Here is an 18,331-nt window from a genome sequence, read left to right on the forward strand (position 1 = left end):
TCGTTGAGCGTAGCGATTGAAGCCCGAAGAGAAGAGCGGGGCCGTTTGGGACGACTCGCTGAATGAACGTCTCAGTCTGGTGTCCGGTTCACAGGGAGTATCCCATCACCAAGTGTCATTCAGTATTCATCAGGTAACGTGATCACAGCTACACCCGGAGGGAGGGAGGTAAACACAGGTCAGTCTGGAACACCTTAACTTTAGTTCATACCAGAGTTTTGCAGCCTTTTCATTTATTTGTTACACTTTTCTTTCCAACACACTAGTTTGTTCTTCAGATTAATGCTACAGGATTCACATCTCATTAAAAAGGTGGAAAATGTTCTGGGATGGTTTGAATAAATAAGGGTCAAATGCACAACGGCATAAAACAATGTAAATTAGGGTAAATTTGGTTTTCTATGTGTTTGATCTGTTAACTACGATTAGGGGCTGAAAAAAAATAAAATAAAATCACAGGAACAAACACATAACATTACAAGAACAAAGTTCTTGAAACATTACGACTTTATTCTTACATTAATTCAACTTTATTCTCATAACATCACAACTGTTCTCGTAATACTTTGACTTTATTCTTGTAATATTACAATGTTAGTCTCAAAACATGACTTTATTTTCATACCGTTTCAGCTTTATTCCCACAATATTACGATTATTCTTGCAATAATCGTAATATTGTGTCATTACGACCTGTATCTTTTGTTATATGATGACTATTGTGGAATTTTATGAGTTTTTTTTTTTTTTTTAAATATTTTCACTGAGGTGACATTAAACTATTTTAATCTGTAGAACAACAACAAAAAAAAAGAACAAAAACAAGCTGCAAAGTTGAACAGGACGTAGCTCTTCCTACTCCACTGACAGAACCAACAGCTCTGCTGGAAATGCTGGCAAAGCAGGAAATATTGATACCACTGAACTAAACACCCAACAGAGTAAAACTATTCCTTCACTTCATCCCCCCCCCCCCAGAAAAAGCATCAGTTCAGTGACTCGGGAGCTGATCTTTGCTTTTAATAGCGGACAATTATGTTCTCTGATTTGTTTCAATTGGAGTCCTCAACACTTCCTGTCGTCCCACTTTAATGTTTCCTGGACATCCTCTATGATCCCAAACACGAGACTCGATATGCCGCATGTGTCATCTATCTGCAATCAGACGAGCAAAAAACAAACGTCTGAATCCGACCGAATGTCATGTGGATGTTTGCTGTATCTGGCCGAAAGGCCAGCGGGCAGAGCTGACCTCACCTTTCCTGTTTCCTTCAGCCCTCGTTGGTTCTGGGACTCGCTTCTGCATTCTGGATGCTCCTTCACATTCACCTCACACACAGACATGGCGGGTCGGTTCTGCTTCACCTCTGTTTTTCTGCTGCTCTTTATGTTGCAGCTTTCTGCCTCCAGTCTAAGTAAAGGTAAGAGATCTGCTTTATTTTTACAATAATTTTTTTGTTGTTGAATTTTTAACACTTTGTAATGATTATATATTTATATCATGATATAAAGTGAGGATGCAGCTGCAGAATTGTTACATCTGTTTTGGCGTGTGATTTTAGTTTACGTTATATCATGATTAAATATTTTGCTCTTTTGTATTCAGAAAATATGAACTAAACTAAACTAACTAGTGAGCTAAACGTTATTTTTTAAAACCAAGATTAGCTTTGAATTGCTATTTATGTTATCAGAATCATATTTATTAGTGGAGTATTTTTGATGTTTTGGTGCAGAGCGTTCAGAGGATTTTCATTTTCTTTAAAGAAAATGAGAGAAAAAAGTGTAAATATAAGAACGAAAATATGGGGTAAATAAACTTAATCTAAATAAAAATAATTAAAAGTTCTGAACTGGCAGTGCAAGAACGAGAATAGATAAGCAAATGTTGTTGCAGATGACAATATTTGTACATTTTCGTTTTCTTTATCCTTTTCCATTATTTTCACTCCGCATACTTTCTGACCTCGCTAAATATAGTTTCATAAATACGGTCGTTGTCGGGTTTTTAAACTAAATCTCAGTGTGTAAAAGGAACTGATCTGACAGCACAAAATGAGCACCTCATACAGCAGGTACTTTACATCCGAAAGGGTTTAAATGACAGCAGCGTATGGAGGGGAAAAAATGCCTAAACAAAACTACTGAACCTGTTTACATGTGAAGGATCTGATGAGGCGTTTCAGTCAGTGGTTCTCCAGGTGCCAATAGATCACGTGGCTCTTTCACTGTGCTTCTAGTACCACTTGTGGGCTTTTAGGAGGTACGCTGAAGATATCTTTGTAATAAAATGTGATAAATAGAAACAAATCGGTTGTGATGTGGAGCTTATAAAACCCCAAAAACCTAAAAACATGAGTTGTTTCAGTAGGTAACTCTTTAGATCGTCAGAAATGTCTCAAAGGAGGAGAGCAGTGGGAAGGACTTTTGATCAAATCAAAGAAGTGCTAAACTGAACAACGTCTTGGCTAGCAAAATGTACTTTTAGCGTTTATCTCTATAAGTGTCTAGCAGTACTAGATGACATCCTGTGTGTCAGCAACAGATTATCTGGATGAGCAACTTTCTTGTAACCTTGTTGTCACCATGTTGAATCCGGAAGTGCTTACCATATTTGGAAGTGTTTTCCTGAGATGCGTATCTTCCAGTGTGTTCTGACCTGGGTACAGTGGAGCATATGCATGGACAGATGGCGCTTTCGATGCGATGAAGTGTATAAAATAAAGTGTATCTTGGTTTTCCAGAGTTGCACACTTTGGGCTGTAAAAAGTAAACTTTCCTTAGCTACAAAGAATAAATTAACAAAGACATTTTGTCTCTTTGCCGTCTTCTTTTGGTTTCAGATTTCATATTGAAATTCTACAACTCAACACACCTGATAGTAGACTCAGTTTGATTTGGGACCAAAGTTGCAACATTTATTACATTTTCAGCAGCTCAGGTTCGCTTTCACACTTCACCGGGTCTAATAAACCAACCTGTTAAAAAAAAACCTGCATTCACACAAACGAACTAGACTTTGATTAAAGCGGACCAAACAGAGCTGGTGTGAATGCACCCTTTACATTCCTTTTTCTTTGTCTTCAATATTTGGAAGCATGACCAACACGGACCGAACAGCTTCGTTCACTTCCTCCAAACCTATCGCTAAACTACAGCTCAATATCGGCAGAATGCAATTCTAAAACGGTGCTTGTAACTCCTTCTGTTCGCTGACTGGCCCGGTTGAAATTCTACTGGAGGAATCCAGCTCAATGGGAGAAATTCCAGGTGGGAGATGAGAATCAAGCGAAACTGCGTGGGAAGAGAATCACCAGGCTACAACCATTTTACTTCTAAATTCTGTATCACACTTAATGTGTTGTGAAACATTTCTGACGGTTTTTAATGATTATTTTATCTTGCTTGGCTCCTTTAAACATGAATTCTTAGAAGCTTTAGACACCATTACAGTATCTAAAACTCTAAGTAGCGCCATACTTAAACATTTTAAACTGTAATATAAGAAGTCACCAACATTTTTATACACTTTTATGTCATTACCAACTATTAGTTCTGTTGTTCAGTTTATGCTGCAAGTTTGGGGAATTTTCTCCACAGTACTCGACTTCCTACTGAAACAACTGATCTTTCAGACTCTGTACTAATTTTGTGTTTACTGTACTTTTTATTTTGTCACAAAGAATAATTTGACCGAAAGCAAACTATAATACAATCTACACCTTAAAGGTTAGAATTACCACGTTTTGCCATTTGTCACGTTAACGACACGCATCAATTTTGCAACATTTTCAGTCGTGGTCCAGACGGACAAACCGATAGGAATCTTCCTGCTGATTGACGGAGGAAGTTACACTTTGAACTTCACCGAAGCACAAGTGGCGTGTTCGTTTCTGAAGGTCACCATAGCAACTATAGCTCAGATGGAGGAAGCCGTGCGACACGGACTGGAGACATGCAAGTAGGACAATGAATTTACATGAAGGTGGTGTTTGATTCACTGTTGGGTCTTTGTGTGTACACTAGCAGTAAAGTAAATCTCAGTCTCAATATTTCTAAGTTTTGTTCTGCGTTCTTTAATTGTTCCCAACAGGTTTGGCTGGGTGGCTGAGAAGACGGCGGTCGTCCCACGGATAACATCTGACAACAACTGTGGAAAAGGAAACACAGGGCTGGTCCAGTGGAACACGACGCCTGACAGGAAATTTGCAGTGTACTGCTTCAACGCTTCAGGTACCAACCGGCCCGGTCCGGCCCGGCTCAGTGAGCATAAGGGATGTGAACAGAAACATTTACTCCTGTGGCTGAGGATTTGAAGTTGACGTGTATTTCTCTCTGTTTTAAGCGCTTACGGATCAGAACCAAACTCTGGACCCGTCCACAGCCACCCCACAGTCTCCCAGCTCCTCCACCTTACCGGAAGCAATGGGCCCAGCCTCGTCATCCGCTGCTCCTACCTCCAGATCATCCACCCAGACTCCACCTGCAGTGGGAAAGACATCTACACCTCAGCCCACCGAGCAGGCGCCTTCAGCTACAGCCTCTGTTTCCAAGACAACAGACTTGTCTTCGTCTTCCTCCCCTGTCAAACACCCGTCCTCACATATTCCCAGTTCTTCTCATCGTCTCATCACCTCCACGCCCGCCGGTGTCACTTTTAGCTTTCCAACCTCCACTCAGTCCCCAAGCTCCTACGTTTCCTCTGAGCCAGAGCTGGAACCATCCGTTGGCTCAACACGCCCCCTGCTGGACGGTAAACATTCCTTATTCTGCTCACAGTTTTACCGGGTTTTACTGTCACAGGTTGGCAAATCGCATTTTACATGAAAAAAAGAGCACCAAAAGATGAGGTGAGGAACGACATAAACACGTTCATTTCTGTTACTGTGGACTTCGTCAAGTAGTAATACTAATTTATAATTGAAATTGTATTCTGTCACATCTAGCCGTTTTTAGGATAGGAAGTGTTCAGACTTAAAAAAAAACACACAACTGTTTGTTTCTTTTTCAGCTCCTCACATCAGCCTCATCAGTCTCAGCATCGTTTTCCTGCTTCTCAGCGCAGCGACGGCTTGGTGGTGTTACAAATCGTGAGTCGGCTTCCTGATCGCTTCGGTGGTTTGAAATTCTTCAGGAGGAAACTTTGGCTAAACTGTCCTTAGGGACTCTTTCAGTTCTAGGGTTTTACATTCAGCATCAGGACATCTGTTGCATGTCCTTATACACTTGAGTTTAGAAAAAACCCAAAACAGGTCAAATAGGGGAAACTGCACATCATTTGTGTCTATCCTTCTATATGAAACACAGGATGAACCTTTGGGTTTACTAGTTTCATAAATGTTGCCAGGGATTTAACAATGGAAGTTGTGTCAAACAATTCATACTATACGCTGTACCGTATGACAGGGACTGTACACATAATAATGTTGTGTGTTCTCTTCAGTTACAAGCCATTTTTAAAAATTGTTATATTATCCCTAGTGATGAGCCGCCAATATTCGTGGGAGTCAGGGACCATGGCCGCCCTCGAATAACTAAAATCCATGAATACGTGAAACCCACTCTGAAAATATTTCTCCAATACTATAAATGGATAAAAGCAGCAGAGTCTCTAAATTCTAGTGGTTCGTGTATTTTGGGACTAATCATCTGCATTTCCTGTCTGCTATGGCGAAGGAATGTCGTCCGCTGGTGTGTCCGGCGCCATAAGGACGACGTAGAGACGGAGATGTGGAGGAACTCCCACAGTGAGATGTACCTACTCAATGAAGACGGAGCAGCAACGGAACATGATGAAGAGCTGAGCACAAAGTGCAGTGATGTCACACTGTGTGTGAATACAGGGACGGAAACAAACTCTGCAGAGTAGCTGATGTGGTTTAGTTTCTTTCATAGGCCTGGATGAGGCACAACAGACTGAACCCACCTGGAAATCACTGGACAACAGGAAAGAAGCCGTTTCTCACTGATGAAGCAGACCAGCCAGAGTTGGTTAGACTCCATTTTTGTCAACGTGGTTTAATATTTTTGATGTTTTCTAATGACGTTGGGTGATTCAAGAAGCAGCCATGTTTGTGTTGCTCTTTCCCTTGAAGTAATGGTTAAATATATAGATGTAGAGATTAAGAATACAACAATATGAAAATTTGGGCTGATATTTATATCCGATATATTATTACTCTTGTGGCTGATAACCAATATCTTATATATCTCACTACCCTTTTGATACCTATAAAAAAAACAACCAGCCTGCTGAGTCCAGAGCTGCGTCTGTGCTGCAGTTAAACTCCCCACAATCCTTTGCTACATCACTGCCACTGTCACATGACCAACCTCTTTCCCTCCTCTTCCAGAAACAAACAGCAACAAGATGGAAATAAATATCGGTAGATTATATTGGCCCACGTTTGTTTATCGGACCAATTCTACTATGTTAAAAATGACAAATCGGCCAATACCGGCGTCAGTGCCGATACATCGTGCCTCCCTGGTAGACAATATGTCAGAATGGAAAACCAACAGTACACTACAATAAAGTAGTCAGCATTCGGTCGCCATGTCAACTCCATTATTCATTTAACATGCTGTATTGTTTACCCAGATTGTTGATTTTTCTGGTTGTGGATATTTTCAATGCATATTTACAGACTGGAGGTGAGTTGAGTTTAACTCTGAACTTTGACTGGACCATCAGATGCGCTTGGTTCCATTTAAAGTATTCTATTGCATTTCTGGCTGCCTCATCAGTATTAGCAAATTTTATCAACTCATCCATGCACTGTATGACAACAATATATGTTTGATTCTTGTTCTTGGGTGGACAAATTGCAGGAACTACTTTAAGAAGACATAAAGAAATAATAAAAAGCATCTTTTTTTCTACTCAGCTCTGTGTTAAATTGGCAGCAGCTGCTGCCACGTGAATTGTGTTGTTGGGATGGAAATGGTGTTTTTCTTTAATTCATGGACCACAAACTCTATAAAATACTTGATAAGTGTAACCATAATAAACACTAACTCCAACGGACACCTTAAATGACAGTCACGCTCTGATGAAATCCAGTTGGTTGGCAAACTTGGGCAATTTATTTTTAAATGATCCAGAAATAAATTAGCAAGTGAGGAATTAAGGTTTTACTGACAAGATTCCAGCAGATGTTTGCAATAAAAAAAAAAAAAAGACATAAATCAAACTATAATTTAAATCAGTTTGGGCAGTTAATATCACATGAGGTTTCTCTAAATTAGAATGAATCGTTAATGGCAACTGTAGTCTTAAAATGATTAGATTCTTTCGTCATTTGATAGAGCATGTGTTGTTGTTATATAGCCAGCTGAAGTCAAGCTTTATAGCTACGGTATGCATGCTGGAACAGTCGTAATACTTTGGACCACATCTGATTTGCAAATGTTAACTCTCACCCTGAGTCTTACTCAGGGGTTGGCCCATTTTAAAACCAAGTTATTCATTTAGAGTAGCATTTCCTATTGAATGTGGATAACATGTTGGTTTTATTTATATATATTTTTTGAATCATTGTTTTGTAATTTGTGTCTTGACAACATTTGAGATTCTGCTTTTATCTTAAAATAAACCCAATTTATAGTTGAACTTAAATAATTTGATCTCCCATGTAAAAAGAAATTACTTCCAAAAAAAAAAAAAAAGAATCAAGTGCAGATTCATTGTTGCGCAACTTCCCTCCAGGCCACACGGTGGCGCGAACGAGTCTTCCCTTAGAATACACGGGAAGAGTCACGTCGAAAAACACATCCACACATTCTAACCCACTAGCAGCTGCTGACATTTTTGTTGTTGTTTGTTTGTTTTCGAGGTTAATTCAAAAACATTTCCAGTGAAAATAAAGCCGGAAGTCGCAATGCGGCGCCTGGGCTCCGTTCAGCAGAAAATCCCGTGTGTTTTTCTCACCGACGTGAAGGAAGAAGCGTCCAGAAAACGCGAGCATCAGGTGAGCAGCAGCATCTTCATCATCAACCTCTGATTGATTCTGCTGCTGCAGGCCGCAGCACTCTCTACCTACAACGGTCTTCTTCCGCAGCCATACCTTAATGTTTGCAGAATGCGTTTCATTTACTTCGGGTCGCTTAAAGAACCTTTTCGTCCTGCGCAAAGATTCCAACAACCTCAGAGTACTTGTCTGTATGAATGGAGGATGTAAAAAGAGTTTCTATAAGAAAAGCGAAACGCTTATTTTAAAGATCTAGATTGTTCCCTCCCTGCCCCGCAATGTATTTCCAGTGTACAACGATAAAAATGCTTAAAAGTGCGGCATGCATTTTTTTCAGCATTCTTATGACGTCAATGCCCTGTAAGTACCACATATGGTCAAACAATAGAAGACTGAACAGAAAGCGTCTATCAACAGGTTTCACGTAGCCAAGAAGTTACATTTTAGCCTCGTCTTCCTCTAAATATTTTACTTAAATGGGACTGTCATGACTTCCTTTCCATTCTTCCATAGAGGTCAGATTTGTGGAATGAACAACTTCTAAGGAGGTTCAGTCTGTATCCTTTATGCTCCCCGTTTTGTCTCGTCTTCAGCAGTTTCAGGTTGTCGCGACTGAAACCGTGAACCCTGTGGCTCTAGAGGCTAACGTAGACTGCGCCTTCGCCACCGAAAAGCTGGATGGCACCTGCTGCTACGTCGCTCTTTATCAAGGTGCGTCTCAGAGTGTTGAGTCTATGGAGCTCCAGATCAGATCAGGGGTGTCAAGTCAAAGGGACTTGAGGGTCAAAAAAAGAAAAAAAAAGTATTTATTTTACCTATTCAACAATAAACAAATTAAATAGTCAGATTTGTTGCTGTAAATTATTCTAGATCCAAAGTTTAAAGGGTTTTGCAGGTTTGCTTTAATAGAAGAAATTTAGCTAATTTTCTATTAGCAAAATGTACAATTGATTTATTTCAAACATGGTAGCAGTAGAAAATAGCACACATGAACAAGGACTGCAAAAGACACATTTTTTGTCTTTTGTCTACTCCTGCTTGAAAAGGAGTAGGAAGAAGTAAGAAACGTATGAACTTCTACCCCATATTTTCAGATGGACCCTCATTCTGATCAATAAAAATCAGAATTTAGGTCACGCTTTCTCAGAAAATTTAGCAGAGGGACAGATTTGCATCATTCTTAAACTGAAGTCAGACGCGCGCAAAATGGCTCCTGGGCCACAGCTTGGACACCTCTGCTCTAAAGTTTCATTGTTTCAGGAAAACCCCAAAAATCTGTTTTTTTTTTCTTAGACTTTAAAGCTTTGTGGAATTGTCTGTGTTAATAAACCCAATGATCTTTGTATAAAAGGTGATTTGAGGGGCTTTTTATTGACTGTTGATGTCTGTTTTTATTAGGTCAGCCTTACCTCTGGGCCAGGCTGGACAGGAAGCCCAACAAGCAGGCGGAGAAGAGATTCAAGAAGCACCAACACACTCACAAAAGCTGTAAAGGTACCGTCACTTTAGCTAGGTGCACGTTTCCCGCGCTGCAGTGGTTGGACTAATTGATAGGAACAACAGAGTTCTGGTGGTTTATCTCAGCATTTTGGATTTTCTTCCAGATTTCTCCTGGAATGTGGAGGAAGATTTTAAAACGGTGCCTGAGTCGTGGATTCCTGCTCACAGAGTCAAACATAGCAACGGACATCCCATTCCTGACGAGCACGGACACATCCCAGGTTCTGATGCCTTCTATCGTAAAGGGAAAAAAAACATCTTGTTTTAATTTAAGGGTTTTCGCTCATATTCTAAGAAATGATCTGATATTTATATGGTTCTGTAGTTTAAGTTCAAGAGAACAGAAAGTGAAAATTAATTCAAAACTGCCGTTTCTTAGTCAACTTTGATGAGACTACAGTGGGATATTAGAATCTGAATTGCTTTAAAGCTGCAGTGTGTAATAACTTTGATAAAAAACAACATTTTTTGAAACTGTCATGACAGAAAAAAAATCAAACTCTTCCTTTTCCCATGCAAGCTGAAAACAACCAATCAGAGGCAGGAGGAGGGTCATAGCGCTGTCAATCAGGCTCGTTGACAGCGTGAAGTTACCTGCTACACTACAGTTTCTGATAGCAGAACGTATCTGCTACGTTCTGCTATCATGACAAATCAGAAGGTTGATTGATAGCACTAAGATCCGCCTCCTGGCTCTGATTGGTTGTCGGGAGCGCTGCATTTCTTCAGACAGCAATAGCAGCACAGAGAGGAGCTGGAGGAGTGCAACATTTTCACAGATTATCTGTGCCATATTTTTTAACAAATATGTAAAAAATATAATTTTTTATAAACGTTGCATATTGCAGCTTTATTGTGTTTCAGAAGGAAAGTATCAGAACTAAATAGTAGATTTTTCACTAAGTGTGACCTGCTCTGTTAAAGGATTTTGGCAGTTTGACGGTTTGAAGCATTAACACATCGCCAAAGCAAGGCAAGACATCAGCAACTGTTGATGCCCATCAATCTAGGAAGGGTTTCTAAAGTCATTTCCTGACTATTTGAAGTATATTGTTCTGCTAAGAGAGAGATTATCCACATTTAAGACCAACCGTACCAGCCTCAGTTAGCACTTTGAGCGTCTGAGGTCATCGTGGGACAGTTAGGAAACGGCCGAACACGTTGCTGCCGAGTTTCGACAAAGATGGCTGTTGATGGTGAAACTGCAGGCTGGGTCCCGGTGCAGAAGAGCAACAAGCAGTACTGCTGGCACTCCTCCGTGGTGGATTACGAGCTCGGGGTGGCTCTGGTTCTGAAGCCCGGCTGCAACGACGACGACCTGCTAGAGATCACAGCGCTCCCACTGGCAGACCTCCAGGACCAAACGCTGGAGCTAATCGGAACCAACGTCAACGGAAACGCATACGGTGAGACAGCTGAGCGCCGACCGTTTGGGTCCAGCTGAAGGCATAGCGGGAATCCATTAGACCGTGGATTATTATTACTTTTTCTTCAGTTTTACTATTATCATTATTTTTAATTTTGTATCTGTCTCTAATAATCATTCTGCATGCAACCAACCTTTATTGGACCTCAAAAACCATTTTATTTTACAGGATTACAGCCTACAAAGTAACGTCTGTTTTGTTATACTTAATGAGATTTTTATTCCCCCGCAAAAAAGTATTTATGTAACGGCATGAAAAGAAAAGAGCAGCTTCAGACATAAGGTTGGTCATCTGAGAATGTTTTGAGTAATTTGGCATAGCATTGGAAAACAGGAAATTGACTTTTCTAACTTTTCTTATTTTAATCACCACAATTCCCTTTGATCTTTAGCACCTTAGAGCTTATGAACCATTACTATAAAAGACCATCAAAAGCTATAAAAGACCATCAAAGATTGGCCTGATACATTATTGGCATTTGAGACCAGAGCTTTACGTACAACGAATGAAAAAATGAAAACAAAAAACAAAACAATAAATGTTTTTTCTCACCACTTGAATTTAAATAAGGCCAGATGTCTCTTATATTAGGTCATTCACAGTTACTAGAATCACTTATTTTTTCTAAATGCCTCAACAGTGAGAGAAAATGTGCCAGAGGTTTTATTAATGTCTTGAACATCAGAAGTTTACACACATTTTCTTAGTGTTTGGTAGAATTGCCTTGATAGGAAAGACAAGAAAGAGAAGTATATATTTCTGCCAAAAATCTCAGAAATTTTCTAGAAAACAAAAACATGGAGATTTCTGAGTTTGAAAAATCTTATATTTCTAGAAAAAAAAGTAAAAACATTTCCACCGAGAAATGTCCAGATTGTTTTTTATCTTTTTTCCCAAAAGATGTCTGAGATTAATCTCAAAATTTCAGAGTTTCTGGTGTAAATTTACTATTTTATTTTATTGTTTCTATCTACGGTGGCCCGAATGCACCGTTGTTTTAGCAAACAAAAAATCTTCTAATGCATAATGATTAACATAGTCACAGATGCGTGAAATAACATAAAATCCCAAATTGGAAACATTATATAGAAGTAGTGTGATAAATAGTCGCACTAATTAATGTCAGGCGCTTTGATAAACTAATAATCTGAGAATCTTTTGTCTGTTTCTCTTTTGCACAACTTTTCTTCATTCTTAAGTGAATTTTGCAGACATAAGTTGTCAGGCCTATTTTCTTAAATATTTTTCAATTTTAAAATTCAGCTGGTCACTGTGGTCAGAATGTACCTTCATCACCCCTGCACTGTTCTTAGTATAAAAAATATAAATATATCCAGCTGAGGTGAAGACGATGTTTTTCAATACCGACATTTAAAACGACTTACTAATAATGGCTTTCATGTACAGCCTAGTCGTCTGCTCTGTTCAGGACTGGGCAGTAAGAAGCAGCCCATCCACTGCCTGGTTCCACATGGCAGCATTCCAGTCAGGAACCCTCCGCCTGTCAACTTCCAGCTGCTCCGCTCCTGGTTCCAGGAGAACTGTGAAGGTCGAGTGGAGGGCATCGTGTGGCACTGCAACGACGGCACGCTGATTAAGGTGGGAGGAGCCAATATTCTGTCACTGAGGCTATGTTTAGGTTTCTACAAAAACAATTTCAAAGGCGTTAAAGGGACAGTATTTTGTATGATCGACTTTTTTGAGCTTTACATCATGTTATAATGTCATTCCCGCATCAAAAACGTACCTGGAGTGTTGTTTTGACTCTTTCATGCATGTTTGAGGAATCCTTTAATCTCCATGGCAACCATTCAACTGTGCAAAACACCTGGATGGACCTAGCCCCGCCTTCCAGAAGAAGCTTCTCCTCTGAGCTGCAATTTCCAAGCTTCCCTCCCCCATGACTCCCTCTCTCAGCTCCTTAAGACTAGCCAGCAGCAATTAGCAAACACCTGGTGGAACGCATTTGCTGAGGTCATTATAGGAGCTACTTCACTGGTTAAAAACGTTATTAATGGGTTAATAGAGTAGCCATGTTGTGATGACTTCCTGAAGGCCGAGTTTGAGAAAACCCAGGAGTTTCTTAAAAAGACAGAGGCCCAATTTCAAGAAGTTAAGTTAAAAGGTCAAATTTCTTTTTAAGTAATTTGATATATATATATAGCATTTGTTTTATAACAACTGAAGTTAAGTTACTTAATTGTGCTATAAAATGGCAATATATGGCTGGAAAACGCATAATACTGCCTTTTTCATTTTGGAAAATCAGTAATTGGCCAATACTTGCATATGAAACCGATCTTATGTACCTCGGCAAAATCTGAGACCACCAGGTCATGTGCACAGGTGCGCCATTAACAGTAAGTTCCACTGTTTCCAACTTAACAACTTTGTCGCTATTTTTAGTGACTTTTCAGACGGAAAAAAAAAAAAAAGAAAATCGGTATCGGCCAAAAATCGTAATCGGTGTTTAAAGATCGTCGGTCAGCCAGAAAACTGCAATCAGTGTTCCCCTACTATGCATTTCTGAAGCCGCTTGGTTGAGTCAGTGTGTGTTTATGTTTGCAGATCCACCGGCATCACCTGGGCTTGAGGTGGCCGGACGGTGAAACTCGCCTCGCCAGCAGACCCGCGGTGGTCCGCCTCGGGGGAGCGTCCGTAGCCTACAGCAGCAGCGAGGGCTTGTTGTCGTGGTTTTCCCCGCTGAACGGACAGCGCTTCAGTCGGCTTCAGGACGTGAAGTTCTAGCCGTAAACCTCCGAGACGACGAGGATGACGCTCTCTAACAGAAAAACTATCTTTGGGGAACAGAATTAGCAGAAAGTCTTCATAAAAAAAGAAAAGAAAAAGGTTTTCCATGGACAAGGAGTCCTCATTCTGAAGGTGAAATGTGAAGATTCAACCAAACAGCGTTTTAGACTTAAATAGAAAGACGGTTTGTAAAAGAAGTGCATGACTTTAATGTGTTATTGTAAATACTGTACATACAATCTTCTGTTGTGATGAATAAAAGGACAATTCTGACCATTCAAAATGATCTTGTTTTTATTGGAAAATACAGAGGAATTCCTTATAAATAATTACAAAACTATAACTCTGTAATAAAACACTGTTGGAGAAAAAACAAAAACGGTTAAAAAAAAAAGTGCTGCTTGGCTGTTTCTGCTGACTTTGACAGTAAAAAAAAACCCCAGAACATAATTAGAACAGCAGCAAACTCGTTAAAAAGTCTGGACAACCGTGTGTTAACTGATGGACACGCTGGGCATTTCAGGCGTCACGCCAAACTGATCGCACACCTTCCTCAGCTGCTCCTCCAGCAGGATGTTCTTCTTCACCTCCAGGTTGTAGTTGTATTTCAAATCCTCCAGCTCTTCGAAAAAGTTCGGGTCGAAGTTCCCCAGCTCCTTCCTTAGCTTTCTCACCTCTGCTTGGAGTTTAGATTTCTGACTTTCGGCAGCTTGTAGGAGTCTTTTCAGGTTCCCATGTCCTTTGAATGCAACATCTGAGATCAGGGTTTGCTTCCCGTTAACCTACACTATACAGCTAGGAGGACTGAGGACTGAGAACACATCACATTCCTCTCTCTTGACAATCTACAGGACTACCTGGGTTTAGCAGTTGCCATAAGAATGCTATTTACCTAATTTCACTCTAGTGGAAGGTTTTGGGAAAGGAAATTTTGCTGTGGGATTATTTTTCAGTACAATTCAGTTATTTTATCTCCTGACTCTATGGGACCAGTCTCAGGTATGGCCCATTTGTTGAAAAAAACTCCACACTAGTGTGCAGCACAAAGTCTACAAATGCTACGTCTACACGGCAGGCAAATCAATTTTTTATTTTTTTATGATATCCGACTTTTTCACGGCACTCTGAACGATCCAGTTCTGATCTTTTCAGCCCCAAACATGCGATTTGTGCCACTTCCATATGTGGTGCTAATTTGGAGACATATGTCCGTAGTCTGAACAGTCTTTTCGCATTTTGTCCGACTTTTGTGTCACTGACGTGAGACATGAGTCATAATTCTGCACCAGAATAAGCCAGTTCCTGTAAATATGGACGTAGACAATGGCTGAAAATGACCATAACCGGTTAATCATGAACTTAAGAAAGAAGTCTGTTAGTGAAGCGCATCACGTCACAACCCCACCACTCTTAGCTCCGCCTATGCATCCAAACAAGCCTCTGTACAGAAGTTGCAGTCAGTGCTAGACTAAATATCATTTTGTTGTGATTTTGTGACAGCTCCGCCGGCTCCTATTTCTGAATAAACTCTAAAAGTGATCAATAAACAGCTCCATCTATTATTCTTTAAACAGAGCGCTGCTGTGTGACATTAATGATGTTCTTATGCGCACGCGGGTCGCTTTGTAAACCGTTCACACATACTGTAAGTCTCATTGCAGTATGGTTTCATTAGTAGTGTGAACGACCGCGCAGGAAAACAAACATTGGAATTAAGCATCGAGACCTGCTGTGTGAACGTAGCTTTACACATGGACGAGTGAGTCTAGTGGAGAAGAACCCAGCTGCCCTGCAGAAAGTCCTGACCTCAATAAGACAGAACACTTCCGAGATGAATTGGAGCAGAGGCCTTCTCGTCCAACATCAGTGTCTGACCTTCCAGATACACTTGTGGAAGAATGGTCAAAATTACTTGTAGAAAGCCTTTTTGGAAAGGTTGAAGCTAAAACATTTGGGTGGGCAGACTCCATATTAAAAATTGGATATTAATAATGTTCATGTATGATGGAAAGTGACTTTTGGCAACATAGTAATTAACCTACAACAGAATGTGCACGAGGTGGTTGACTAGATTAAGTTCAAGTCACGTCATGGTAACTGTTTTTGTTAAAGAACAGCATTAGTATAGTAGGGGAAAAGTGAAGATTCACCAGGTTCTGGAGAAACTCCAGCATCCTGCTCCGGGTCGTCATTCAGCTTCTGTTTCGGCTCCACGGTTGTCCTCTCTGGCTCGGCGCTCTCCAGTCTTCGGACAAATAAATAGTTTAGTTGCATCATCAACTGGTCATCTGGTCATCTCCCTGGTTAAGAGTGTGTTCATGCTGCATCTCGAGTTTAAGATTCAGAAAAATTCTATTTGACTTTTGAAGAATTTCCCAATGTAAACGATCACTAACCTTTATGTATATTATGTTTCTCTTGATTTGCATGAGCAACCATTCCCTTAAACTTTCCCATATGTCGCATAACAAGCACAAACTTCAAAGTATTTCACTGGGATTTTATATCATAGATCAACACAAAGGAGTTCATAACTACAGTGAAAGGAAAAAGGAAACATGAATGCATTTCTGTACCTCTTTACTCTAATACCCCTTAATAATCGCCATTAGCTTCTGGTTGGTGATCCCTCTTTGTAAACAAACATACAATGCAACAAAATACCGCATATAAATGTCAACTTTTATCTCACTTTTATTCACCATTCAATACTTATTACTTTGATTTAGCATGAATGCTAAACTGATTTTAGTTGCCCATGAGGTCTGTGGTAATATATTATTAATTTAATCATCAGATGCTCTTGTCACAATAAAACGTCTTCACCACAATCATCTTCTCTTTTGATTATAGGAAAATGTGTATTTTTTTTAATCACACACCAAATTTTATATCACTCCAACTTTAGTTCTGAGGTTCCTTTAGTCTTTTTCAGACACTTACTTGTCCATTTTGTGGTTGCTAACTATGTTAGCCATGCTATCTTGAGGAGAGATTAGACTGATAAATTTAACTGGTAGCCAATCAGATAGATAGGCATGGCAAGTAATATTTCATAAAGTTATTTTGATGTGTTTTAATTGAAAAACGCATCAGATTTATTATTTTTTTAAAGTATAATTAAATATTTATGGGATTGAAATATTATTTTTTTCCATCTTCCCTCCAACTTTCCGAGTCCCCCCAGCGGCCCCCACTTTGAAAAACACTGACCTAGTAAACCATTTATGGTGTGTGTGAGTCTGCCCCAATAATGCTAACAAAGCTAGCTCAAATACAAATATTTTTTAATCAAATGAAGCATCTACACCGTAAGAGTCCACTTTTTCCCCACAGTGCCTGTTTTGCAGTATGCTAGAAATACATGGGCAGTGATGATGGAAAAAAAATCACATAACGGTAATTTACATACCTGACTGCTTGAGGATCCTTGGAGCTCCCCACATTAGTCTTTGGAGCTCCTGGAAACTTTTGTAACAAGTCAACCTAATGAGCAACAAACAGAGGCATAAAAGTTTACCTCCTGTCACCATCGGCAAGAAAGTCTGTTTTTCTTGTATTATTATACAACATTCAATGAAAAATTTTTTTCTAACAGTAGTAATGTTTTCAGGAGCCTAGTTATCCCCTAGGACAGTGGTTCTCAAACTTTTTTCAGTGATGTACCCCCTTAAAAATATATTTTTAGTCAAGTACCCCCTGACACTGGCAAAACATTTTTGGAATAAAAAAGAGGTACGGAGATCGTGGACGTAAATCCCATTAAAACATACTTTTCCATGTACATTATGTACTTCGTCGGCTCTGGTTTTGCCTTCTTTTTCACTTTATCTGTACTTTCAGCAGCATTGCTGCTACGCTTTAGCCACGTCTCCATAGTTACAGTGTAATCATGATAACAACAGGTCGTTGACGAGTGCCCTGGGTCCGTGGGTCAAACTAACTTGGTGGGGGGGTCCGTTTTATTTTAAAGGATATTGAAACTAAATACTGAATATAAAATTCAGTGCATGAACACACATTTATATTTTATCGAACTTTTTACAAAATAATTTTTCCCAAGACTTATTATGAGGAGCCTACTGATTTTTTAAAGATATTTTGAAAAGCTTCACGTACCCCCTGCAGTACCTCCACGTACCCCCAGGGGTACGCGTACCCCCATTTGAGAACCACTGCTCTAGGACAATAATTCCAGTCAGGGAGTCAGTCTGTTCCGACTCGACTCTTATCTTGCGGTACCTGATCTTGGAGCTGCCTTGCCCGCGTCTCGGCCCACTCCTCGCGCCCCTTGGCCTCTTTGAGCTGCTGCTTGAGCTCCGACACGCTGGAGGTCTTCTGGGAGAGCTGCTCCTCCAACTCCTTCATCTTGTTCTCAAACATCCTGCAAGTTGAACGCACGACTTGCAGGAACAACACACAGTCTTGTGGAAACAAGGTTTGCCCTTAGTTAAGTCTTAGCTCACTTACCTAGAAGTTTTAGATCTTGTCACATTTAAGACTAGTTAGTAGGGGTGCCCAAAGTCGGTCCTCGAGGGCCGGCATCCTGCACGTTTTAGTTCTCTCCCTGGTGGTAGCAACGACCTTTTCAGCATGTCAAAGTTATTCTTAGGTCTTCTAATGAGCCATCATTTGATCCAGGTGTGTTAAACCAGGGAGAGAACTAAAACATGCAGGCTGCCG

General features: G+C 40.1%; 3 protein-coding genes across 9 annotated transcripts in view; 2 read left to right on the forward strand and 1 right to left on the reverse strand.

The window, feature by feature from the left end:
• The first annotated feature begins 34 nt into the window (after nt 1-34).
• Nucleotides 35-6,549, forward strand: LOC111611576 (CD44 antigen-like). 2 transcript variants are annotated; one of them, XM_023348537.1, is made up of 7 exons: nt 35-133; nt 1,276-1,421; nt 3,796-3,961; nt 4,094-4,233; nt 4,346-4,753; nt 5,012-5,090; nt 5,677-6,549. In XM_023348537.1, exons 1-7 carry the CDS (start codon nt 63-65, stop codon nt 5,867-5,869), a joined length of 1,203 nt encoding a protein of 400 aa, XP_023204305.1. In that variant the 5' UTR covers nt 35-62; the 3' UTR covers nt 5,870-6,549. The 2 variants fall into 2 exon arrangements, with proteins under 2 accessions (XP_023204305.1, XP_023204299.1); XM_023348531.1 differs by lacking the exon at nt 35-133 and having other exon boundaries at nt 1,105-1,421.
• Nucleotides 6,550-7,751: 1,202 nt separating this feature from the next.
• On the forward strand, nt 7,752-13,931 carry c2h12orf29 (chromosome 2 C12orf29 homolog). 2 transcript variants are annotated; one of them, XM_005813380.3, is made up of 7 exons: nt 7,752-7,970; nt 8,564-8,681; nt 9,369-9,464; nt 9,575-9,691; nt 10,679-10,876; nt 12,327-12,496; nt 13,466-13,931. In XM_005813380.3, exons 1-7 carry the CDS (start codon nt 7,881-7,883, stop codon nt 13,643-13,645), a joined length of 969 nt encoding a protein of 322 aa, XP_005813437.1. In that variant the 5' UTR covers nt 7,752-7,880; the 3' UTR covers nt 13,646-13,931. The 2 variants fall into 2 exon arrangements, with proteins under 2 accessions (XP_005813437.1, XP_023204605.1); XM_023348837.1 differs by having other exon boundaries at nt 8,567-8,681.
• cep290 (centrosomal protein 290) overlaps nt 13,699-18,331 on the reverse strand; it is a 69,592-nt gene continuing 64,959 nt past the window's right edge. For all 5 annotated transcript variants that reach the window (XM_023348799.1, XM_023348795.1, XM_023348811.1 and 2 more), the window contains 4 exons: nt 17,891-18,032; nt 17,061-17,134; nt 15,799-15,893; nt 13,699-14,387 (listed from right to left, as the gene is read on the reverse strand). In XM_023348799.1, the coding sequence (XP_023204567.1) occupies nt 14,143-14,387; nt 15,799-15,893; nt 17,061-17,134; nt 17,891-18,032 (556 nt within the window). In that variant the 3' untranslated portion in view covers nt 13,699-14,142. The remainder of the gene's footprint in view (nt 14,388-15,798; nt 15,894-17,060; nt 17,135-17,890; nt 18,033-18,331) is intronic.

Source organism: Xiphophorus maculatus, chromosome 2 (assembly GCF_002775205.1).
Source record: "Xiphophorus maculatus strain JP 163 A chromosome 2, X_maculatus-5.0-male, whole genome shotgun sequence".
NCBI classification, from domain to species: Eukaryota; Metazoa; Chordata; class Actinopteri; order Cyprinodontiformes; family Poeciliidae; genus Xiphophorus; species Xiphophorus maculatus.

Excerpts from the sequence above, each read along its gene's own strand:
- LOC111611576 (XM_023348531.1), top strand. The coding sequence starts at position 1,112 with ATGATCCCAAACACGAGACTCGATATGCCGCATGTGTCATCTATCTGC. Across the intron at positions 1,422-3,795 it reads TGCCTCCAGTCTAAGTAAAG|TCGTGGTCCAGACGGACAAA; the intron begins GTAAGAGATCTG and ends CAACATTTTCAG. Across the intron at positions 3,962-4,093 it reads CACGGACTGGAGACATGCAA|GTTTGGCTGGGTGGCTGAGA; the intron begins GTAGGACAATGA and ends TGTTCCCAACAG.
- c2h12orf29 (XM_005813380.3), top strand. The coding sequence starts at position 7,881 with ATGCGGCGCCTGGGCTCCGTTCAGCAGAAAATCCCGTGTGTTTTTCTC. Across the intron at positions 9,465-9,574 it reads CACTCACAAAAGCTGTAAAG|ATTTCTCCTGGAATGTGGAG; the intron begins GTACCGTCACTT and ends ATTTTCTTCCAG. Across the intron at positions 9,692-10,678 it reads CGAGCACGGACACATCCCAG|GCTGGGTCCCGGTGCAGAAG; the intron begins GTTCTGATGCCT and ends GTGAAACTGCAG.